At 40.7% G+C, this 25,775-nt stretch overlaps 1 protein-coding gene and 1 long non-coding RNA gene across 3 annotated transcripts in view; one reads left to right on the top strand and one right to left on the bottom strand.

The window, feature by feature from the left end:
* LOC146287665 (teneurin-1-like) overlaps positions 1 to 25,021 on the bottom strand; it is a 107,872-nt gene extending 82,851 nt beyond the window's left edge. The window contains exons 1-3 of one of the 2 annotated variants that reach the window (XM_084698901.1): positions 24,721 to 25,021; positions 10,407 to 10,667; positions 4,329 to 4,589 (exon numbers count right to left, since the gene is read on the bottom strand). In XM_084698901.1, the coding sequence (XP_084555027.1) occupies positions 4,329 to 4,589; positions 10,407 to 10,623 (478 nt within the window). In that variant the 5' untranslated portion in view covers positions 10,624 to 10,667; positions 24,721 to 25,021. Of the gene's footprint in view, positions 1 to 4,328; positions 4,590 to 6,749; positions 6,995 to 10,406; positions 10,668 to 24,720 lie in introns of those variants that run through there. The other variant, XM_084698902.1, reaches the window with a different exon arrangement.
* Positions 9,006 to 9,699, top strand: LOC146287666 (uncharacterized). Its single transcript, XR_014755236.1, has 3 exons — positions 9,006 to 9,101; positions 9,355 to 9,379; positions 9,531 to 9,699. It is a non-coding gene; the product is annotated as an uncharacterized LOC146287666 (long non-coding RNA).
* Positions 25,022 to 25,775: the final 754 nt, after the last annotated feature.

Genomic DNA, 25,775 nt, shown 5'->3' with positions numbered 1-25,775 from the left:
AGAAATAATGAATGCAGGTTAACATCTGACTAACAACCACAGCTGCATGATTAAGGTATTCCGTGTGTTGCCTTATATCTTCGTACATCTGATAGTTTGTTATAATCCTCCCTTGATGTGCTTGATGAAATACTTCTTGCTTGTCGTCTTTATTTAGACTAATGCTCCTGCCAGAGCAGCGGCTGTCATTAGGAGGGTATTGGATATGGCTGAGACCTCCAAGGGTTTCACTGTCTCCCAGTCCCAGATCACGCTGTCTCAGGGAACGCCTGGGAAAGGAGCATGGCTCTGGTGTCGACACTTTAAATTAAACAGATTAAATTAATTCAAAAGATGTGAATCTATCACATAATATAAGTCCTGGCATATGGGTCCCTTAATATATTAATAATTAATAGAATCATCTTATTGAACCACAGCAAAGCTCAGGCTATCATTTTCTCATTTTCACTGCTGCCAATTTCCCAGCATAAAATGGAAGATGGAGAAAACAAATTGAACAAATAATACCTTTTTGGTATGAATTTTAGATTAAAGCTTGTCACCTGTTATACTTATATTAAATTAAATGATGGAAAGTTTGAGCCTTAACTTTTATATCACCCCGGTATGAATAAAAATGTTTGAGCATAATTCATATAAATGAGATATCGTTGACAGAGCAGTGGGATGAATAAGATTCATATTTTTTGCTTTGCTTCAAGATTCTGTCATTAGCTGTCAGGAATCTGATCCAGGAGTAAAGAATTGGGCTGTTAAAGTCCCATTAAAATCATGTAAAGAGGACCCATACCAAGTTTCTAGTCGAGGGAATATTATCAGACCATGAGCACTTGAAGCTGTTCCTGAAGCCCTTCAGACACACAGATAAATGTGGCCCTGATTGGTGCCTTATATTTCTATTGAATTGCCCAGGGACATGTTGTAGTACCAGATCAGCTAAAGACCCTCGGAGATGACGAATGAAATGGTCGATAATTCACCAGAGGCTATAGGCTTCAGGAGCTAAAAGCCAAATGCTTTTACAGAGAATTGTCCAAGGTTCTGCAGTACATGGCCTAATCTCACACCAACCCCCCGCCCCACCACACACACGCCCCCCTGGGATGAGCCTTGCAACCTAGCAAGTTTGATGTGGTGTTACACAAAAACGAGGAAAACAACTTTGATGGTTGTACACATTCTTAAACTTCTCTTTGATGTGTTGCATGATTTCACAGCATTAATTCCTCCTCCGTTTGCCTCCAAGTCCCCTTCCTTTGTTACTGTTGAGCTTATGTTGCGGTTCTTGTCAACATCAACAGATGAAAACATGAGATTGTGGTTACGGTATGTCCTTGGACAACTAGCGATTTGCCATTCTTGAGAAATCATACGGCTCCATTATATAATTACAGTTTACTGCTTCATAACCTCTACCACAGTATTTTTGCAGTTTCTCTAAAGTAATCCAGTCACATAGAAATAATGATTTAGTACCATGTAACATATATGAACGAAAGATAATACGAATTAAATATGACAAAGGATACATGAGGAAAACATGAATACTTGATATATTGAAATCTGAAAATTAACAGAGTAAGACATCCTTTAATGACGTAAGGGTCAAGCGGTGTCTGAATCTGAATTTTTTAACCCAGTTCTACACTTCTGTGGTACCTCCAGATAATGACATATTGTACCAGGCACAGTATAAGGATGGTCCAGAGCTGAAGAAGCTTTGGTGAAGAATAAAACGCAAAACAGTGACCGCAGATTGATTCACTGTTGCCATTCCATCACATATTCAATATTTCAAATAGCATGCGTCATAAACATAGCCATTCATCATTGAGATGTATATACGAATGTCTTATAAGTATCCATGCACTACAATACTCTTATCTCTAACACTTCCTGCAGCATTCTCAAGGCTAAGGCGTCAAAAGCAGAAACAGTTTTTTCAGTAGGAACGTGGCCTCATCAATCAAAGACTGACGTGTGATATTGGGGAATCTTTCTCTCTAAAATGTAAAGAATTATACTCTACCTTGACGCGGGGCTGTCGGACACATGACTAACAGATGTAGGCCACAGTCAAGCTGGTGCCCTATCTTACAACTCACAGTACGATGGGAACAATCACAACCTTTCAGCAGATATCAATTTCCATAACAGTAATATCCTCTTATTAGAACGCATCACAAAAATAACTATCTTCTGTATCCTAAGAAAAAAACGTCCGATGCATCAATTTCACACCTATAAACCTACACACCTACTCCACAGTAATAATAAAAGAATACTTTTATTCACCCAACATATTAAGGTTGGAGCCATGAGTGGAAAATATAGTACACAATAACACATGATAAACTGATTAGGGAATTGTGGTCAGTTTAGAGCCAGCTGATGAATCCTTGACCATGAAACAAAGACAATATTTGTTTTGAACGTGGGGAAGGAGAGGGTACTGTAGCCGTGTGGAGCCTGGGTAAACTGTGCCTGAACCTCCCCCAGCGCAGGTCCTCATTAAAGTTGCAGATCACATCATCCTCAGCGCCATGCCAGTTCACAACACCGGCCTACTCTGCCTGCCCTTTCTCCCCTCTAGTCTCCACCAACCAGCAACAGACAGCCTACTCTGCCTTCCCTTTTGTCCCCTATAGTATCCACCAACCAGCAGGACATCGCCTACTCTGCCTGCCCTTTCTCCCCTCTAGTCTCCACCAACCAGCAACAGACAGCCTACTCTGCCTGCCCTTTTGTCCCCTATAGCCTCCACCAACCAGCAACAGACAGCCTACTCTGCCTTCCCTTTTGTCCCCTATAGCCTCCACCAACCAGCAACAGACAGCCTACTCTGCCTGCCCTTTCTCCCCTCTAGTATCCACCAACCAGCAACAGACAGCCTACTCTGCCTTCCCTTTTGTCCCCTCTAGTCTCCACCAACCAGCGGGAGACAGCGATGGTTCAGGAGAGACAAGGCCACTCCCTCTCACAAACAAGGCTTATTTTCCATCACACAGCAATACATTTTCATCCCACAGTGATAATCCCACCGACTGAAAGCAGATAAATGATGAAGGACATCTTGCTGCTGATAAAGATAATATGGCAATAGCATGGCAGCAACAATGACAACCTTGTCTATCTAAAAACCACTGAGAGATATTTGCTGCAGTAGGAATTGTAAAATAATATTCCTAAAAGCAAACTTCAAACAGAGTGAGTGGCTGGTGGATAATGAGCAACCGATTTGATTGGCAGTTTCTGAGGAAAATGAGAGAACAAAAAAGAATGTGACCAAATGGAACCTCCTCCATAAAACATCCATTACATCCAGTCAGGACTCATTACTTAGAAAATAAATGCATTCTCTGCCACTCTGAATATTCAATATAACCCTCACGAGACACTTCTGATGAAAAAAAAATAAAAACATGTTGAGTTAAAATGCCAAGGAGATAGAGAATGAATTGTCATCTTCATTAGCGTGTCACAAAGTTTAGAGTCTTCAAACAGCCGCCTAATGCAAATGACTGGTTCATCACGCCTGTGTGGGAGTAAGCTCAGGGGACCAGAGGTGAAGCAGGCACAGGGCTCTCTTCAGAGGGCTGACCCTGGGAAAGGTAGCTTACACAAACAAACAATCATTTCAAACCGACTGCGGTTAACTCTACAGTTCCTGCCTGTAGAATGCACGCAGCCAATAGGAATAGGAAGGTATTTTGTTTTGAGTTCATTATCGACTGAATGTATCCCTCTAGTTACCAGAGAAATAGCATCAAATGATTACCACCGTTAGCGAGAGCCATATGCTGTTCAATTAGCAAATGGAAAACATTGGCTGGCATACATTAAAACTGCCTCTCAGCCAATGAGATCCTCTGTGATGTCTCAATTCTATCTTCCACCTTCTTTGTACAGCATAGGGTATACCAAACGCTGATTTGGCAATCATCGCAAGGCTTTCAGGACCTACGTTTTAGGACTAAAGCAACACTGTCTGGATTTCTTACAGTGTGTGAGGCTGTTTCGTCACAGCTTTGATGAACACGCAACTTAAAGCACCAAAGATCCCTGAATGGACCTAGTACCTATACAACCCCGTGAAAACAGAGGCAACAACCCCATCCAGATCATTTGTTGTCATGATACATAATCTCTATTTAGAGGTATGTGCAGGGTATCATTATGGACCACAGCAGAGGTATGGAACTAAAACATCTGGACCACAGTGGAACCACTGAATCAGGATCACAATAGAGGAACTGTTGAATCTGGACCAAGGTATAAGTACGTAACCATTACATCCTGGTCAACTCTCTCTGGTTGTGTCTTACCGTTCTCGCAGTCAGACTTCCTCTCCTGCTCAGTGTCAGTAAGAGACAGGACAGAGTTGGCCCTGCTGGACAGACAAGAGCTGTGCTCTGACTTGATCTCCTGCATCCACAGTCTGAGGGCGTGGTCGGGCGAGGGCCCCCCCTCCCCCTCCGTCTCCACGTCAGAGCTGACCGCCAGCGGGTAGCTGAGCTGGGCTGCCGAGCGCAGCTCCGCCTGGTAGCTGGGTCGTGCCAGTTGGCCCGACTCACAGAAGTCCAGCTCTAACAGAGACACAGAGCAGAACAGAGGAGAAGAGTTAGGAATTCAAAAACGATACTGTATGTAAACGATACTTGTGTCCCTCATCTGTGGTGCCGAGTGCAAAAGACAATCATTTCTGGGGAAATAGTGAGGTGTGCTTGCGCCGCTGCAGCAATCTTTTTTCTATATCACCTCCAAACCAATATTTTTTACATTTGTATAACAGCTTTAAATGTATATTTTTGGCTGACATATGTTTGTTTAAAATCCGGTTTGAGGCTGTTCTAATTGAACTGTCGTCTAGCAAGTTTAGTTCGGTCGTACCTTGACTAGGTAGCCAGAAGGAAACTGGACGTGCTCGCTATCGAAATCACCAGCTCTATATATGGATCCTGTAGCTATAGTATCCACTCCAATCGTTTGGATATTGGATAGCATCGATTGCTCAACAGGACTCATCATTTGATGCGCCTCTCGTGGTTTATTGCTTTAATAATCAGTTTAATAATCAGTCCCACGCGATTCTAGTAGCAGAGCAACAGCGCGAAGACACAGATGAAGTATTTATCTAGCCAACTGGCTTGTAGCTAGATACCAGCTGGTGGTAGTTGGTAGACCCAGTGGTTATGGACAATTTCCTAACATCGTTAGTAGGCTAACAGCTAGAAGGCATAATGTAGTAGTACCAGTGCTGGGTGTAACGTGTTAGAGAAGTCAGACTACTTTTGTTTGGTAACGAGTAAGTTAACGCTTTACTTATTTAGTCCAATGAATCCGTTAGTTTCTTGTTCAAACAAGTAACGCGTTACTTAATTTAGTATTTTAGTAGCGAGCCCTCAGCATGTAGAGTTAGCCAAGTCTCGGAAACCTTTCGCTAGGTACCTACAAAAACGTATTTATCTGCTTGACAGGTGGGTTCCCCTTCGTTCTTTTGATGAGCAGTCTCACGAGCCCAATTTACCCGGCGTCATGGAGCCGACCAGCTAAATAGTTATTTAAAACTTGCATGTACAGCCTACGTAATGTCAAATTAAATATCGTATTGAATTCAAGCTTGTGTAATGTGTTGCTGTATCGTTCAGTGGTTTAGGTTTAATATTATATTACAGTAAGTAAAATACTCTGGTTCAGTAGCTACATAAGTGAACACCATTTTGCTACCATATAGCCTATTAGCTTAGCTTCGTTTTGCTCCCCGATTCAAACCTAGTCCTGGTAAATTGTAGAGCTAGGTAACTACCAGACTTCTGCCTGGTATTTTACAACATTATTTATTGATTAAAGAGTTTCTTGATTCAAGAACTTCATGCAAATATTGCTTTTCATTATGGTGGATTATTACCTTGATCCGTCTTACTGTATAATGAGGATTGATCATGTTATAGGCGAGTGACACAGAATATTCAGTTCAATATGTGCTATTGGTGAGGTCAACCCATTAAATTTGCCTTCTGGGCATAAGTGACCAAGGTGAATTGTCTGAGAAATAAATGACTTTTCCCAATGTAACGCAAAAGTAACTTAACGCCTTACTCTCTAATTTTTTCTTTACAAGGAATGTAACTAGTAACTGTAATTAGTTACTTTAAAAAGTAACGTGACCCAACATTGACTAGTACCACTATTTATCTTATCTGTAGTCCACCACTTTGCTACCATGCCGGGGTAAGTAGAGCTACTACAGTAGCTAACTACTGCAGTAACTAGTTAGCTACTGTAGCTCTAGTAGTTAGCTCTACTTACTTACTTGGGGACTAACCAGAAGAATGAAGCCATATCAAGGTACAGAAGCTTATGTACCTTGATATGGCTTCGTTCATATATATGAGACATGTTCACCATGGCCTGTGCCTGTGGCCTTTTTGTTGTGTAGCTGTGTGTAGAGCTAAAACAAACAGGGTGACAGATGAAGCCAGCTAGCTAATGTTTCTTGAGATCGCGCCTATAACAACACCACGCGGGAGCCAAACATTTCCTTTAACGACAATATTTGAACGTGTCCATCAAGCGCCACTGTAAGCACACATTGAAAATAGAGGTAACTTGCGCAACTACCACGGCCAGGCCAACATATTATTTATAATGTAGCTAAAAATGGTTCGCTATCTAGCCTAGTTACTGCTCAAATCCTAGATAGCTCGAGCTAGCTACTTTTACTGTGGGAGTTAGATCAACCTTACCTTCATGAAATGGAAGTACAATTTAAAACCCTTTTCCCTCTTGCGTGAAGGCCAGCAACATAGAGTCCTATGTACATCGTTGATTGTCATTTTGGGAAGACAGCCCGAATTCCTCGTACGAAATGCCATTTTGTGTTTGAAACCTTTTATGTCCTTTGTTTGAAAACTTGATCGCTAACGGACATTGTAGACCAAGCTTGCGGAATATGCGGAAGTGATACGTGCATAGTAGATTAACCGTAAGCAAGTGAAGGCAGAAAGGTCAGTTGGTCTTTCATCAACGTGCCGTTTCCTCACTAACATATCCCTTGGGGGAAGTTAAGCTTACAACACAGCCACATCGTTTCTGAGAGTCACATTTCTCTCTTGAAGATATTATACTCTAGGTATCACACGATCATCAGTGCAGTCGTATAACATCTACTCAAAGGTAAGGGAGTGCTGGCAACTGGGGGGAGTGAGAAAGTGGCAGCCCGTACAGTATCACTTGCTAGAACATCATAATTGCCGGCTGTTTCTCTGGGTAACATTTGGATCCAATGGCCGTTGGAATCGCCACTGCTTTCATTGTAAACGTTTTCTAAGCAGGTTTAAACAGCCAAAACAGGCTCAGAATTTGAATAGGTATTTCATAGACTTTCATTCTGAATTATTTCCTGCATATTGTTGCCTTTAGGGTTAGGACTTATTTATTATAGGATTAGATAGTTTCCTAGTGGCCTGTAAAGTCGAGGGGGAGAAATCCAATGTACAATACCTGTACTTGTTGCAAATGGCAAATAAAGTTGAAACTTTGTCAGTGTTACTACTACAGCTGCTAGATGGATGTTCCCACTGAACGCGTTGTCAAGAGCACCATCTGTTCTCGCGCCTTCCAGATCATGGATGAGGTGAAAAATCACTCACCCAGTTCTCTTTAAAGAAGAAATACAATCTGATACCCTTCAAAATAAATAATTCAGGACTATGAAGAGGCAGGAGAGTGAAAGCATTTCATTTTCTGGGTCATCCCTGGAGTGGTATAATTACAAGATCTTCTATGCTTCTAGAATATTTTTTAGACAAATTTGAAGAAATCCAATTCAGTATTTTCACTCATGACCTAAATCCTGAAAAAACACAATATGAGACACAATCTCTGGGACACAAGAATCTTCCACAGCATTTATTTCAGTGTAGACAAACCATACTAGCTGTGAAGATGCCATATTCCAATTTTATGAGTCAATGAGGGTTTAATTGTGTGGCTATTGTGTGTCTGTACTTTTTGTGCAATACTGCTATTAATTCTGTGAGCGTGTGTAAACCCAACGCATGTGCAAGTCTTGAGGCAGGTGGAGGATTCAGGCTTTAGTCTTGGTCCATCAATAAACAGTAGCAGAATTACCAGAGCTTCTTCCTTCGAGACTCAGACTTAATCTTTAATTATAATTTATATGTGGAAGCGGATAAATCTTTATCAACATTTACACTGAGAAGCAAAATGTATTCACCTAGGAGATATCTGTGATAAGGGTCACCTGGCTAATCCGCAAATGAATGCTCTCACTTAACCCTCTCCCATGGAGGTTATCCAAACGGAGTAGTTCCCCAATAAATATCTTGTATGTATATGATTTCAGCTAACTTAAACAAACAGTACACAGATAGAGTTAAGTCCCAATATCAGACAGGATGAAGCCAATTTGCGCTAAAATCACCAGGGATTACTACGTTCAATAGGTACGACTGGATGTTTTTAAAGCAGTGCTTTTTGTACTATACACCGTTAAATACTCGTGTCTGGGCAGCACAGTGATGATCACTGGTGCGAGACCCTGCACATGATCTGCAGTCCAGACAGGGGCTTGCATATGAAGGGAGGTCGGCTCTCTTTAGACTGCTCTTGAGAATCTCTCACCAAGGTGACTTGCCTAACCTCCCTCTCTCTCCAGTAATAATCTCTACACTAATTACGCCAGTCAGAAACCCATGTCCTTGACCAATTTCTTGTCAGTGAATATCTCTCTCCGACCTCCTGCCCCTTAAAATCACAGCCGCGAAATGGAAGCAGCAGCGGAAAATGGACACATAAATGAGCACGGAAAACGTTCTCCCCTCCACCAAGGGGCTGATATCCTGTGCATACTGTTTTGCTACAGTATCAATCTGTTCAGGTTGAAAAAGCTGCTGCTCCGAGCAAATGTCATTTGTTCATTTTATGCAGTTTCCAAGGTAACCAGAACAAAATGTTTTGTTCAGTGTATCATTTGAATACTGCGATGCATAGGAACAGAAATGTGATTTCTGCGTACACTTTCGTGAACAAGAAGGCAGTAAATATATCTGTCATAACATTTGCAGTAACATATGGTGAGTCATTGTGGAATGTTAATGCTGAAAATTTTGATAGTGAGATTAGTATTATTTGTTGTATTAAAATATAAATATAAAGAGTCCGACATGACAAGTGAAGATAAGAAAATCCTTAGCTGTTCAGAGTTCAACTTAGATAATCTCAAATCAAATCATTTTTTATTTACGAATGTCAGGATTCATCCATTATTTTCGTGTTGAAATTGCTTAGTAAAAGCAATTAATTGTCGAAAAATTACATTATTTTCAGATGAAGCTGAGACAGACCGTGCCTGGTAAGATCACCTTTCTGTCTACCTCCATTACCAGAAATGCAGAGTTTCAGCTGTGTTGCCCAATTGGAAAAGGGTTTATGGAACAAGATTTAGCCTAATCGGTGTTTTAGGAACAACTCACTATTCAAATCTCTGTTGTGTTTTTTCACAGCCCACTGGAGCACAATATATCCCAGGAAACCACAGCAATTTTTGGGGACAACTTTGTTCACTTAGACTATATTGTAGTGTCCCCTATACAGGCATAGAGTACAACGTTATACAACACTGCACAATTTTAATAAATCTATTATATAGGAGACAAGTCAGTAAAACATATCCAACCAAACCATATTTTTCCTTTATTACTGTACGTAATGTATAGACAGCTTGCAGCCCTGCAAAACCTATTTCCTTTTCCATTACAAAATAACTTATTTATTCAGAGTGAACAAGATTCAGTCGTGATTGGGTTATTTCCTATAGGGAGTCAAAGTCAATTGTAATGTAATTATACATCACCAACCTCCTGCTTAGCCCTAAGGTGTTAAAAGGTTTCTAGCCTACTGTGTGTGTAACTGAACTATAGCAACAGGAGAAAACAACTTGAAAAAAATATTGAAAACCTTCAATAACTTCCCACAGAATATATAGTCAAGTCTCTTCTCCATGATTACATTCTATATTTTTAAACTCACTGTGGTAAAAATATGTGTACCACAGGGCATGAGATTACAAATTTTATTCTGCTAGCTGCAATGCCATGATAAGTCTTATCATATACAATCAGTTATCAAGCCAAGGTATATGCACCTGTTTCCCCTCCAACCTTCCTACCAGTTTGACTGGAAGACCAACCACATCCTGTGCAGGGAAAATTGATTAAAACAGATGTCACTACATCATTTTGAGGTTATAAATCACACAAAAAAAGTATTTACTCGAGTTCTTGATGCCTCTGTTCACTGTGACCAAGACAAATGAATAACTCAAACTCAAAGTCCAAATTAGCGTTTGGTGTGGGCGTTGGTGTGTGTTAAGACTGTACCTCCTGTGGGTTCATCCATGGTTTTCCTCTTGGCTCGGTGGCTGTTGTAGTTGAGTCTCATATCCTGGCCGTAGTCGGGCAGCGTCTCTCGAGATGTGTAGGACTTACAGAGGTTGCGTCCGTCCTCGCTCTCGTCCGAGGAGCTGGGGTAAGCATGCTCCATCTCCTTCCGGGCTTTGGACAAAGACTGGTAAGGCTTACAATCCATCTGCTCCATACTTGGCAATGCTGGACCAAACTCATTCAGTCATGGGATCCAGCCTGGAGGAGGAACGAGAGGGGAAGGAGAGCTGTTAATACACCTCCCCGTCCGCACATGTTTTGTCCTTGTGTTGTGAGAGAGACGGTGTGGGACTCTGAGAAAAGTAATTATTTGGATATTAGTCTCTTTAATCAGTGGGTTCCTATTTCCAGGGGCTGCTGTAGGGTCGTGGTGTGGCAGGATGGTGCAGGGAGATACACGGGAGGGAGGAGGGGCGTTCGCAGGAGCAGATTGAGTGATAACTTTAATTTGCGGCAGAATCTGATGGACTACCAAGAAAGAACAATGACAGTTAGAGCGTGAGCAAAAACAACGTGCGTCATCCCCACGGCTTGGTTTCACATCCCCGATGGTGTGTCATTTATTTATTTATTTATTTGAGAAAATCAGTGAAAGATTTCACGGAAAAGAAAGTATTTGCCGTTTGTTTCACCTGACACATCCACATATCACTATTTACATCACATGCTGGTATTTAACACTTGCCATCACTCAGAAGGAGAGTAAGTACACTGGTGATGTAACAATGAATAATTCATTCAGCAAATCCATCTGACTCTCTGTCACAGCTTCAACTGTGATGCAATATATAGTTGGACCACAGCAGTATATTTCTGAGCCTAGAAAACACACTAGTAACCTTGACACAACCCAATCTTTTCCTCCCTGACTTCTGCTTGGCCTGACCTTTCTATCATTGCGACCTGACAGCCACTAAACCTTGGCTTTGGCCTTGACCCTGGCACTGTCCCTAGCTGCTGAGAGGACAGTATGCACCTGCCATCCCCGTCTCCACCTAAAATTCAACTAAAACACAACAATAACACCAAAAAAAGCCTTCAACAAGAAACACAAGCGTCTTTGACAATTGATATTTGTGTTTGCCCTCTGACATTTGTCATATTTAACAGCAGTCATGACAAATATGACAATCAAATGCTCATTAGGCCTTCCCGTCTTTGCCTGGTTGTGGTAATAGTCTGTTAATTGCAAGCTCAGTATATATCTTGCTTGACTAATTGGCAGTTGAAGGCATTTTTATAGGCCATTTGTATTCTAGTCGACGCCTTTCCTCCGAGCAGGAGGAAGTCATTACGGCCGGTGAGGTGGGAGGGGCTGAGGACCATGAGGGGGGAGGTTGCACGTGGTGCTTCTCTGGAGGGTGAGGCAGAGGTGAATCCCAGAATCCAAGCTCAGGTTCAACCTCACTTTAAAATGGCTGGTGTGTTCAGTAGAAGCTGCTCTCTGCTACACTCTCTGCTAAACAAATAATTGTTGTAGTGATGTGTGTGTGTGGGAGGAAAACTGTGATGACAGAAAAAAAAAAAAATTAATTAGTAGTTTAATTATTAGTTTTAAGGTAGTTGTCTTAGCTGCACTCTTAAGATAGATGTAGAACATTCAATGCAAATATTTTTATTAAAAAGACTTACCAACATATTCTTTGTGGATTGACTGGAAAGTATGCAAGTTATCTCATTTTCATCTCAACAAGCTTGGCGTCGGTGATAGGTGACATTTTCATTTTGCAATACAGTTAATCTTCGATGTTCCCGAAAAAGTCACCCTTCTGATTGAATGGGTTGGGCCTTATTTGGAACTCCCATCAATAGATTTGATCTTTATAAAGTTCCATCTTAAAAACCAATATTTCTCACCAAATGTCATTAAGTTAATAAAGAGACTAAATAAATAAATTACCAAAGGGCACATGCATAATGTAATACTCTAAAAGTATATGTCCTTCTGTTATCTATATCTATATAGAATGCACAACTTAACTATCCTAAAATATCAATATTGAAATATAACACAAACATTGACTGCTGTAAAACTTCTATCAAGCAATTATTTGCTGCTACCTTTAGCTTTCCAACTTCTCCTGTTTTGGATCACTGTTACAAAATGATTGCACAGGATGAAGCTGTTTGGACTGTCTGGTTCTTCATGATGCTCAGATAATTAGGTTTTGAACTCAAAGGTCAAAGGTTAAAACAAAAAGGAGAACCTGTGGCTTGTGCAACAGCTTCAGAGGAACAGCTTTTAATGAGATGATTACAATGTCAGTAAATAAACTGCCAAGTGTGCGCACTTATCTTTACGACCAGCTCCGGTCTGTATTAGATACAGCATTTTTCTTACTATCCATTGACTTTAACATAATGAACACTATAGATCTTCTTGTGGTTCTCAAACTATAAGATTGAGCTTAGGTTCACGGGCTGTGAATGACTGCAAAGCTGGGCTTTATTTTGGCCTATCTGCCACTGGCCTAAAGACGGAGAAAATGCTACTGTAAACTGGCCTAAAGACGGAGAAAATGCTACTGTAAACTGGCCTAAAGACGGAGAAAATGCTACTGTAAACTGGCCTAAAGACGGAGAAAATGCTACTGTAAACTAGCTATGTTGTCTTTGAGTCAACTACAGATACTTAATCGAAGTGAGAACAGCTATATTAACTTCACTTGACGTAAATGGTGGCGTCTCCTAATCATTTATGTTGCAAACTCTTCTTCGAATTTTGTGTTTTAGGCTTTACATCTCAGCATGGGGTTTGTTTACTTTGGTTCAAAACCGTCGTTTAAACAACGGAGAACTATGACCGTTGGGCCTGTGTTGTCCGACCACAGGGGCTGAAGTGCCCACGAAACAAGAAACTCCATGACCTAATAGTTTCATATTGAGTCCACAAGTCAAAACTACAGTTAAATTGGTTGGCCCAGCACTGCGACATGGGATTATCTAAGGACTCCGCCAGCCTTTCAAACAAGGGAAGGTGCTCTGTGTTAATTGGATAGAGGTTGAGGAGATACAATATTCATGTGAATGTTCCCCCGTAGAGTCCAGGAAAAGGCTAGCCAGTCAGCCCAGCGTGGGCACCACAGAAACAACCTTCATTACAGTGCTACCGGCACGCCGCAGGCTCTCTCTGCCCCGGTCTCTACCACGAGCTGGAGCTCTCCGCTGGAGTCTCTCTCCTCCGCAGCGAAGAGAGAGATCTTCTCTCCTCGCTCGGTTGAACGGTCTGGTGAGAGTTTGCTCTCTTACGGTAGGCCTATATGCACGTCGTCTTATTCAACTCTGAACCTTCAAGATGAAGTGTGAGTCTGTACGACGAGGTATTGACCCAACGGGATTGGTGCCAACGGGAAATAGAACAACAAATGTGTCATGTGATTTTTCTGACAAAAAAAAACATTCTGTATTTTTTTCTTCTTCTTTGTCTCCATATAATCGGTAGAACCTACTTGGAGGTTCACTGTGAGAGGCCAGTGGGAGTTACGCAAATATTTATTTCAGTTTATCCGTTTCCCCTTCATTCGACATAGTCATCATGCAATAGCCTACAGTTGGCCGAGTAACCCGCTGTCTGGTCTGGTCATAACATTAGAAACTAATCAGAGATCAAGCAGAAAGACCTCAGTGCGTGATGAAAAAAATACCGGCAGGTAACACTTTTCATCTGTAGCAGGTGACAGCCAGGTCCCAAATTAACTCTGGTCCTTGTGGCTACCTCCATTTCTCTTTAACATGGCCCACATTGCCTGATTCTTGGCTGCTGCTCCCAGTTGCATGCTCTGTGCCTCTATGCACCCCTTCCAACTTCACTTAGTGATGGAAGACAGCAAAATGAACTTAAAGCTATGATTTCCATTTAAATGATTAATCATAAAGGACAGATATCTACCAAAAAAAGGCCTTTCTTTGGAGTATCCGTGTAACTGGCAGTAATCCCACTAAAATGTGAACCGTTTAAATTATTCATAGATATTTATGAAATGTCATATCCTGTACCTTTAGTGGAGTCATATGACAACTGAATACACTTACTGTAATAGTGTGGGCCTTGGTAAGATTAGCTGCTCACGCACATACAAGAGAGGCAGTGAAGAGACACTGCTCAAGAGCACTAACTTGTTTGGTCTTGAAACAAAAATTAATTTCAGTTGGCTTTGTGTGTGCATAGACCTTCCAACTGACAAATACAAAGGGCTTAACCGATGAGTTGAAGATAAGACTAAGGAGAATATCCAAGATAGTTATACTGTACAATACCATTAACTTCCCAATGCCATACATGCACAATAAAAAGTGCTGTATAAAGCCCACAGTTATTTTTACTACTATTATGCATGCAGCAAGAATGTAAAATATATATTCCTTTGGGCAAACCAACAACATGCTTGAAAATCCGCCAGTGATTTGGCTCTTCTTCAACTGAAATCCCACTTGAAAACCAAGATTTGATGCCGGCACTAGCCTTGTTGTTTGGGTCAAGTCGACAATACGAGTACGAGTATAGCTCACAATAGCAGAGATTCAGGTTTGGCACTCTGATACTCAGTGCCTTGCAGGGAGAAGCCCTGGACCTCTGGTCTCCTGTTGATAGATGTGTTTTAACAGCTACCTGAGAAGGAAGAACTGTACAGTAGCTGCTCAAGCTCAGGGCATTTTTAAACGTCCAATAAAAGGATCACGCTACAGGAAATACATGTTGGCAGATACTTTCCCCTGGCAGTGACACACACACACAGTGTGCCAGTAAACCACAATGAGAGCACAGGTCAACTAAGAATACCTCGTAGCTTTTGGCGATTTTACATTATTCCGTAAAACAAATGTCTGTATCCCCCCCCCCCCCTCCCCCCCGCCCCCCCCCAAAAAACTGGCATTAAACAGTGGAATCTTTATGTGATTTCATGCAAAGGGATAATGTTGCATATGAAAGGATTATATTATAAGACTGAGGCCAAGGAGCAAATAACTGCCTCTGGGAATGAGCACAGGAAATGTCAACCGCTTCTGTCTGTGTTTAAATACCTGCTTGTCTGCATGAAACATACACCCCTAAACAGTTAATAGTCTAAATGACAGTTAAAACGTCATCATTTAGATGATGCCACTGACATGACCTAATGTTAGCAGTAATGGCACTACATGGATGATATTTGAATGAATACCGTCTACATTTTATGATAGATTTGCTTCCTCTCAATATTTTCAAGGTTTCATTGAGTTTCTGTCAGTAATAGTTCCTTACATTGATATATTGCATTTCCAGTTAATTTATGGGTGAGTTTTAGAGTCAACCACTCTTTAAGGTACACTTAAAACCCTCTGTTGGTGAACAGTGTTTATTTCCGGACATCATTTTGCATTTCCCAATCAAAGAGATGAAGTAAACAGCTGCAAGTCAGTGTTCTCATAAATACTTGAATAGTTCTATGGCAAAATCGTTAGAACAGACATTACAGTAATTGCATTACATTCATTACCAGGACGCCAGCCTACATTCATTCTGAAGATGCCGTATCATTGACAGAACTTGTCTGGCTCATCCCAACCAGCAATCTTGTGATTCCGGAGTTCCACTCTAACCTCTCTCTCCTTTTCAGCTGCAATCCATCCATCCCTTGCCTGGAAGTCCCTCTCTGGTTGTCTAGGACAGGGTGTTAAGGCCTGCTTCGTGCCAGGTCTGTTTGGAGTCTTGATGTTCCTCTTTGATTTGAAACCTGAAAGCCTGCCCTTCACTGAAATGAAAAACAAATCTTTGAACATGTGAAAGGTTTTTAATAGATGGCCTGAGGTATGCTCACTTTTGAATTATAAGGTTTAAAGCCATTCTGTTTAGATTTTTTTTTATTGTAATTTTCCCCATTATTTAGAGAATTCACTCATAAATTGCAAAGTTTATAAAACATTTATTCTAAAACTGCTTTGGTTACATTAAACGGTTGCCTGAACTTTTTGTTCGTAAGCAAAGACAGCCATGAATTCAGAAACAGCCGTACAGTATTATAATGATGGCTTACATGTTACAACCTGCATTAAGAAGCAGTTCACATTAAGTAGACACTAGACACTAATGCTGAATGATGCAATTATTGCAATACACTTAATAATGCTGTGCTCCATTTCTCCTTTGAAGGGATTACCTGTTTCAGACGTCAGATTTCTCAACACGTGCACAAGCACAAAACCGCTCAATTCAAGACTCTTTACGCTCTCAACCGTCAAATATCCTTTACAGCAGTATGCCATTTTGGACACCATCTTTAAACAGTGATGGCAATGCCACAAAGCATCACTGTTCAAATTTTTCACACAGCCATAATAATGACAGCAAAGATCTCTACAAATAAACAAGGGCTCCTCTTTGGCTGCTAGCGCTGAAGAGGGATTCCGTCCCTTGTTAGTCTGGATGATCAAAGTTCTTACCCAATGATGTTGGACACAAGGCAAAGTACCTACAGGCCACTGAATCATTACCATCATTCCAGCCCTTTCTTCTTCCCTGAACAGAACACATCAAAAGATTCTACCAGGTCGGGTTCTAGGGAGGTCCTACCATAGGGCAGGAACAATATGACAGGTTCTCCAAAATGATGACAATTGTGTTGTCTATTTGACTATTACAAAAAAACTCTGTGGTTTGTGATATAATACGATGTGGCTTGCTGATAGCACACTAATAAGAGTCGGTAATAACTTGGTGCTATGGTGTTCTACAGGATACACACTAACAGTGTGGGTTGTGTTAGACGAAAGGTCTTTGAACAATTAAGAGCTGATACACCAATTAAGGAGTATCGTCAGTTCTGTTGGAGGAGATCTGAGTGAAGGCCGACCGCTCATCACACATCACTGACTCCTTCTCAGACACGGATAATTATTCTCGTCCTTCAGACACTCGTGTCCCGCCTCCCATCAGTGTCCACAAACTCGAGTCTGACATCAAGTGTGGGATGGAAGCAGAAGTAGCGTTGATAGACATGCATGTCAATACTGGGTTAGCATAGGGATCCATTCAGGGACGCAGCAAGACCTACGCTGTAGACAGCAGATGAAGAACTATATCCTACAAACATCATTACTTCCCTCTGCTCCTGTATCTGTGATAACTGCCTGTATAACATCATGAAATATCTCAGAAACACGACATTAAAATGCGGGAATAGGCTGCTGTCCTCTGCATCATTTAAAGGGAAATTATGCTCGAGCCATACAGTAATTCATAATGAGTGTTATCAGTGGCCCAATGGGGGGCAGAGAGGGAATATAGCTGCCACACAAACAACAGTAGGGGCGACTTATAGTGGTAGAGCTGAATAGGCTCCCACATGAAATCATATTGTATGTACAGTGTGGGGTTGCGTAATGGAATAAAATATATACTTAACCATGTTATTTAAAGATTCTTTGAAAATACAACAGTAATCGGTTTACAGTTACATTTGAAGAATTAGGATTAATGGATTTCTACTTCAGAGATCACAGTCATATCAAAGTGGCTATCTTGATGACTTCATGAGATGTTAAGAGGACAAAAATATCCCACAATGGAGGGGAAAAAAACACAGAATCACCAGTTCCTAAAAATAAATCAAAACTGCTGTAAATTCTCCCAAAAATTATCCTTCGGGTTACATTACTGAACACAATTGAATGCAAGTCATCTGTAATCGGTGACACATTAGAGATTGTAATGCATTTAAGGGTAACCTACTCAACCCTTTGTTTCAATTAATTTCTCCGTTATTCTTAAAGCATCGATAGAGACCAGAGATAGATTCAATAGATTCTATAGATTCAGCCCACAAAATAGACCTGAGAAAAACACCTCACTGCAACACCAAGATAAGTATCGGTTTGTAGTGGACATTACAGTAAAGTACACTTGCAACAAGACTATACTTTTTCTGCTCAGGATGTGCCCTCCTGTTGAGGATCTCTACTTGCTGAGCACTAGATAATCCAGCAGCTCTGTGATAAGGGGCTTCACTGTCCCCTGAAAGAGTCCTTGGATTCCCAGCACCTGCGGCTATCAGGGATACTGCCAAACAAAACCATTTGTTGGGATTATATGATTAGGAAACACCTCAGAAATAGATTTGTGGGTGTTGTCCGGATTCAGCATATTCAACTACTTCATCACAGTAGACATGTTTTTACCGCAGCCGAACCTGAAACACGCATACCAATTATTATGTGCCCATAAAGAATTAGTTAAATTAGTTGACCCAGTTCCGGAATGCTCAATTCAAGGTTGCTGCATTAAATTGTCTTCCGAGCGAAGATCCCCTCTACTAATTTAAATGTCTGATATTTTTTTTTTCAACAACATGAAAGAAATACGGTCATAAATCATTAATATACTGTAAGCTTATTCAAAATTTTGCAAATTTGTGAGACATTAAATGGGCAATAGAAGATAGATTCTCATGAATAATTAATAAACCTCAATAATATCTTATGAATATATTTGCAATTTTCACATACTGTACTGTCACATGTTGATAAAAATGCCTTTGTAGTCAGGGAATTTCCAGTTGTATTTCCTTTGTTTAAAGTGAAGACACTTGCATTTTTTTAATACTTCACAGTATTTTATCTGCTTGGTTGAACCAAATATGGTAAAAACAAATGCTAAATTTGACATATAAAAAACTAGGCATTGTTTAAGTGACAGTGTTCTAACATTGGCCCAAAGAAACACAATCAAAGCTATTTAAATAATTAATTGGCGTCTGAACTCAAGGCACATCCAGTTGCTGCATACCACATCTCATTACTGCAAGACACATCCCTTCAAGCCTCAACACATCCATCCTGTTCATCGGTCCAGCTTGAGCTGGATATGCACTGTACAGTTACAGCATCCTTATCCACAAAGCCACAAGGGTCTGAAAATGATATTTATGGTCCTCAGCAAGATTCAATTGGACCACAAAAAGACCACACCATTCTAAACGATATGGCTTAAATTGAATGCCAGGTACTATGACAAGGCAAAGATGGAGGCTTCTAACGGGAGTGGAACTAGGAGGAGGATGATTCTCTAAAACAAGTCAGAGATCTGGAAATGACACGCTCCATTCTCTGAGAAACCCATCCATGTGAAGATGAAATCTGGATTTACTCTTTATTTGGGAGGATATCAAATACATCAGATTACAGTTCTAATGTAGATCCCTCTAGCACATGCTACATCATATGTGAGTCCTAACAGGCTTGCAGTAGAGCTGGAATCATCCCACAGATTGCAAAACCAAAGGGTTTTCACTGTCATCTTTTCGCCATTCTTTTTAATCCATTCATTTCATTTTAGATTTCAATCTAGATAAAAGCCTGGATACACAGTAGGTTATTAGCCAATATGACACATTACATATTGCATGCAATGTACTTTGTAACAATTACCATCTTTCAGATTATGCTAGCATCCTTAGCAAACCAATCAGCAACAGCCCTGAGTCCAGTGGTAATGTGAGATATACTACAGTATATTTTCAGACACACTCTCACACACACTCACACACTCTTACACACACTCTCACACACACACACACTATTTTTTTGGAGGCCGAAGCCCGGTACACTTGACTGCAGCCTCCTCCTGTGCTCTCCTGCTCTGGGGTCTTGTATTCTATCATCATCTTTCACCCTGTCACAGGGCCAGCAGACCTTCACAGGCAGGCCTGTGGTCTGTGAAGAGACGCCTCGCTCCTCCCACTCCACCACCAGGACTAACGAAGCAAGCCAGGGAATGCAGGAGGCAAGCTGGAGCAGAGAGACCCTCTCTCTCCAGCCTTACATTCAGATTAAAGGTGACTCGTCCTAATGCAATAACCCTTTTTTTAGCACGAGCAGCATCTCTTGAAAAGTAATCTATAAACGGCAGGTTCATCTTTCGCAGCTTTGCAGAATATTCTAGGTTACGACCTGACAGGCACATGCTTGCAGTCTGACTTCTCCTGTGCTTTGACACCTCTGGATTGTAAACATTCAGTGTCTGCTCCGGGTTGTGACAATGGCTAATGCACTGTTAGCTACACAAGGCTATCAAATGAAGTGCTAGAAGCATTGATTTCTCTGTTTAAGAGAAGCCATTTAGTTTGTCAACCAGTCTGCCCTTCACAATGGATGGTTTAAGATTTTCAGGGGATCCAATTTTCTGTGGTGGACTAAAATAGTACACTGTATTTAAAGACAATTAATGGATGATGAATGTATTAAGAACGATACTTGCATGAGTTGCACTGCCTTGAATAAAGGCTGTCTGAGAAAATTAATAAAATAAAAATTGTATATACAATAAATACAATAATAGTATCCTTTCTACTGCTCCCTGCTACTGTATGTTGCACTAAAGACAAATGCAACAACCAAATGTGGTTGAAGCAGCTATCTACATGCACCTCATCTGTGACTCGTTTCAAATCTCCAGTACAGTTAAAACCAACTGTGCTCATTACAGTTCCTCCATTACCTCTAGCAGTGAGTCATATTTGATCTCATTAGAATGGCTTTACTTACAAGAACCAGAAACCATTGAAGAAGCATTTCAATGGGAGAAATAGAAAGGTTCTCTGGTAATTGACAAACACAAGCGATGAGATCTCACGACAGATTGTAAGCTGTTTGCATTGCAGCTTGCTTGCTTTGCCACAAATGCAGTTTGCAGCAAATATCACCGGGGGGGGTTGTCAAAAAAAGGGAGAAAGAGAGGAACGTTTTATGAGAAAGCTGATTATCCTAAGGATTGGTAGACCACTCCCATAACAGCTTCTGATTTATATCCAAAGCCATGTATCAAACTGAGAAATCCACAGGGCATTCCCCGCAGACAGATTCACTTCTGACAGGCTCGGGGGAACAATTTATTGTATGAGCAACAGCTTTCACTTCCAAGGGTCCTTATTGTACTGCGCTGCCGCAAAGAAGGTGTCAATCAGAATCTACCAATGTCAAACGTCTGCATGACGCTCACGCTATTGTCATCCCTCAACACTGTACGCTTTGACATTCAACTTTGGCTCCATCCTTCCTGCATGGACAAGTCCTCAGATGCAACACATTATTCACCATCCTACCGGTGCGTCTGTCAGGGTCCTCTCCACATCGCAGCTGGCTGCGCCCACGTCCAGCCGGCTTGTCCGCTCCCTGAACCCGTCTCTCAAACCAATCAACCATGCTGGACATGGAAAGTGTGTTCCATGTGCTACTGAACACACTAGATCACACATCAGTCCAAACGAATTTGGGAAAACGTGTATAAACACGTAAAAGACTAATGAGACTGACAAGCAAAAACAAGATGTGCTGCTACTATGAAATGTTAATTTATGCCAGTTAGTGAAGTATTGGTCTTCTGTAATATTTACTCTGTGTTCATTTAATAACAAGTAGAGTCTTGACTGTCAGACCAATTTATTTTTAGTTCATAAACTGCTGCCTTTTACTAATATTAAAGACCTTATATTTCTGCATTCTAAGAAATGACTGATAACAATGGGATTGCTTGGGTAAAGGTGCTTCCCAAACAGAATGATGGTCACACATAGCATTAAATATTTAAATATGATTAATCCCTGGGCAAAAAATTAAAAACATCTATGAATTATTCCACTTCACCATTACCTCATGTGCTAAAATAACATAGCAGTTTCGCTGTAATCATTAGTGTGAAGATGCATAAAAAAGGGGGGTTTATATGGAAATATATATATGGAAGCAGACTGCAAGAACAGGAAACAGGCCTCTGGGGAGACGAAAGGCAGTCGGGAGGATGGGAGGGTCATGGAAAATGATTGCTTTTGTTGTAAAGACTACAATCAATTTGACTGCAAGGTATGCCAAAGCCATCATTTGTGGGGGGAAAAAGTTTCAGTATGTCACAAAAGTACATGGGCTTAAGACATGAATGTAGTAAATAACTGCATGAAAAACAGGTCATGTGAAAAACTGATTTGCAGTGTCAACTTCACACTTTAATTGCTCACCCACAATGTTTCAATTTTGTACAATACATTTACTTCTGGATGAGTGAATTGAATAAAGTGGGACTCAAATTCAATCAGTATAATAACCATTCTCATTTTCATCAACATATTGGTGGTCAAGGATTACATGTAATCATTTAGCAGATGCTCTTATCCAGAGGATCAAATGAATACTGGACATGTATTAATCTCTGTGTTGTATCTTTCATAGAAAGTAGGGGTCTGAAATACTACAGTACTTTATTGTAGAAGTCTGTCTGCCAACCATGTTAGACGCATACAGTAGTATTACTTATGTGACAGTATGAACACTGCTAAGCATATGACTTGTTACCAATCACAAGGTGAAATGTTTTTCAAACCATCACTAACACATCTTATTAAGATATACTGATTAACACAGCACCCAACAATGGGATATACCTATTAGACTGTTGTGTATGAAGAAATATGAAGCTGAATTGTGATTGGTAAAGCCATCAATGGTGAATAGAACAATCTGGATGCATGTTAGGAATCAATCTTCACCATAGTCTGGAATACATGACCTATACCAACAATAATAAGCCCATTTTAACAGGGCACAGTCAGTTTACAGCTAATTGTGAGCTTTAGTATACCGTTTACACACTGAGCCTTACTCACTGATATTGTCTACCAGAAAGTACCCATCATATATCTACACTCAGACTGCTATGGTATAGAACTATTTCTAACAATAGAAGAACCCTCTGACACATCCTCCTCAAAGTTCCACATCAAACCCTTTTCAGATCCAGAAAAAGAACCATTGAGATTTCTATCTGGAAGGTAAGAGATCTGTTTAGAAGCCCGGTGTTCTGTAGTTCCAAATGGCTCTTTCCATTTGTGCAAATCATATTTTTGGTATGAGTGAAAACTCCTGCATCATGCTCCATCATTTTGGGATACTGTTTCAGACCTCATTCTTTTTGTTCCCAGAACTTGTATTGATAGAAAATGTTCCTGCATCAAGATGAGATGGAAGTGTGTATAAAAGGAACTGGTCGAAGCAAATATGGAGTCAACTATCAGAATGAATAATACTACGTAACACAAACAGTATGGTGCAGCAATGAGCAACTGTTAACAAAAACAGGCTTCACCGATGGGATTTGATAAGCATTATGGAATAAAGCTTACATAGATTATATAGATGATATAGATTGCTATAAAGTCACTAACTAGTTAGAGGTTATATGAAATCAAAAGACAGCGTTTCCACACAAGCATATGGCTTCTAGTTTGTGTTAATGTCTAGATGACAACTGAATTCTGCATAAAGTCTCTCTGGTTTGCATGAACTCTTCCACGATTTAACAACCCAGTGGTCTGATCAGAATCCAGACGGGAACAAGAGGGTACAAGAGGATTCAGACTACCCAAGATTCAGTTGTTGATAACACTTCAACTGAACGCATGTAAAACGGAGGCAACACAGATGGCAGCTTTTGATGAATGCAAGCTTGTGGCAAACGATAGTATATAATTTCAGAGCCAATTACCTGCCATCTTAATTCAACACCGTCTTGATGTTTGCATACCTGAATGTCAGGTAATTTGGGGAAATAAGCTAATATAGCCTACTTTTTGAAATTCCGTTAAATGGGTGATGCCCTGACCTGTCATGTTTGTTGTGAGGCATCAAAAACGCATCATCTTTCACTTACAGCTGTGCACGAGCTGAATGTAGGCCTATACAATTAAATTCTTAACACGTGTTATTGGTCTCAACTGTTCCCGGGCATCCTGTACACGGATACTATCTTACATTTTTGACAGGTGCTTGGAAGGACCCAGAAACACACTCCCACTTCATGTGAGATTCAGTAATGTAATTGTAGAATTGTACTATTTGCTAATTGGCACACATTCGTTGTTTTTATGAGTAACATGCCTGTGTATAACAATCAAATCGGCTGTTAAGGAAGTTTGTCGGGAATGTTGAGCGAACTAATAGCACTTCCAATACAATATTTTTGCACTGCTAGGTTTCGGATGGATGAAGTTTATGGCCGGTTCGTCTGAATATTTTCTCCACTGAGGGTAACTATCAAATCATCATGGGCCCGTACAAGGATAATACTCCAGCACATTTTACAATAGAAACAGCACAACATAAAACGCAGCACTGTTAAGTACAACCGTTAAACTGGGGTAACATTTGAATTAGCAGCGTATTATTAAGTAGACATGCTGAACTGAGCAATAAATCTGCAATAAACGATTTGAAAACATAATATGCTTACCTTTGCAATATGTGATCATACCGGAGGTTTAGTCCAATACCATAGCTTCAATTTGTTGAAATAAGAAGACTCCCTTTCGGCTTTATCCCGGTGTATCCTTGGCAAACAACGCAATGATGCTGACTCGGTTGAGCTAAACTCGTCTCCTAGATTGGAAGCTTTGTGGACGTCGCGAAGAAATGCAGTTGGTTTGTGGAGAAGAACCGGTGTATATTCAGAGTGGTTTCCTATTATCAAGGGGTTATGATTCAACTCCTAGTCTTCAGAATGTGTCAAGTCTACAATCTCACATTCAGCGTTAGTGGAATATACCATATGCTTCAGCTCGGGAGGGGGTGTGGCGTGCCAATAATCACCACTCCAACAACCCGTCTATGACGAGGCGAAAGGTGCATTAACTGGTGCCACGTTGATAAACGGTACCCAGAAACTTAACTCCATGTTAAAGCTAATGTGTTTTAGCCACTTCATTTAATTAGATAGCCACATGTATATTCCATATGTTCACTCTTTAAAAAGACAGTCAGTGTAAAATTCTAGATCACTGGTTAGTCTATCAGTATCCCACAACATATTCAGCTAAATAACAGACCCATATAATAACTGCAGTTGATGTTAACATTAATGACTGAAAACGTGTGTAGGTTACAGTACAATCTCACTCTTGGCAAACCCAACCCAGGCATATTCGTCCCAGTCATAAATGTATAGTAAACAATATGCAGCATGAACAATGATGGATGCAGACAGATCCAGACCGGCAAGGGAAACAACCCAGTTCGAGAACTAGATGCTTTTTCCAGTTAGTATTCAAGGCTGCTACCTTATCATGGCTAATTTGAATTGCAATCTGTTTGCGCTAGGGTCCTGCCAGGGGGAACCAAGGACTGAGTCTTATAAACTCTGGGAGGCCACACTCTTGTGCGTCAAGGCAACGTGATTAATCAATACAGCAAGTTTAAATACATACAGGCTCGCTGCATCATTGAGCATTATCCAGGAATATTTAATAGGTCAACAAAAAGCAGGGGAAAGAGAAGGGCTTTCAGACTAAA

This window comes from Hypomesus nipponensis, chromosome 5, assembly GCF_054491055.1.
Source record: "Hypomesus nipponensis isolate SF chromosome 5, ASM5449105v1, whole genome shotgun sequence".
In the NCBI taxonomy this organism is placed as follows: Eukaryota; Metazoa; Chordata; class Actinopteri; order Osmeriformes; family Osmeridae; genus Hypomesus; species Hypomesus nipponensis.
The sequence above is the reverse complement of the archived record's forward strand: the minus strand, read 5'-3'. Positions and strand labels throughout refer to the sequence as shown.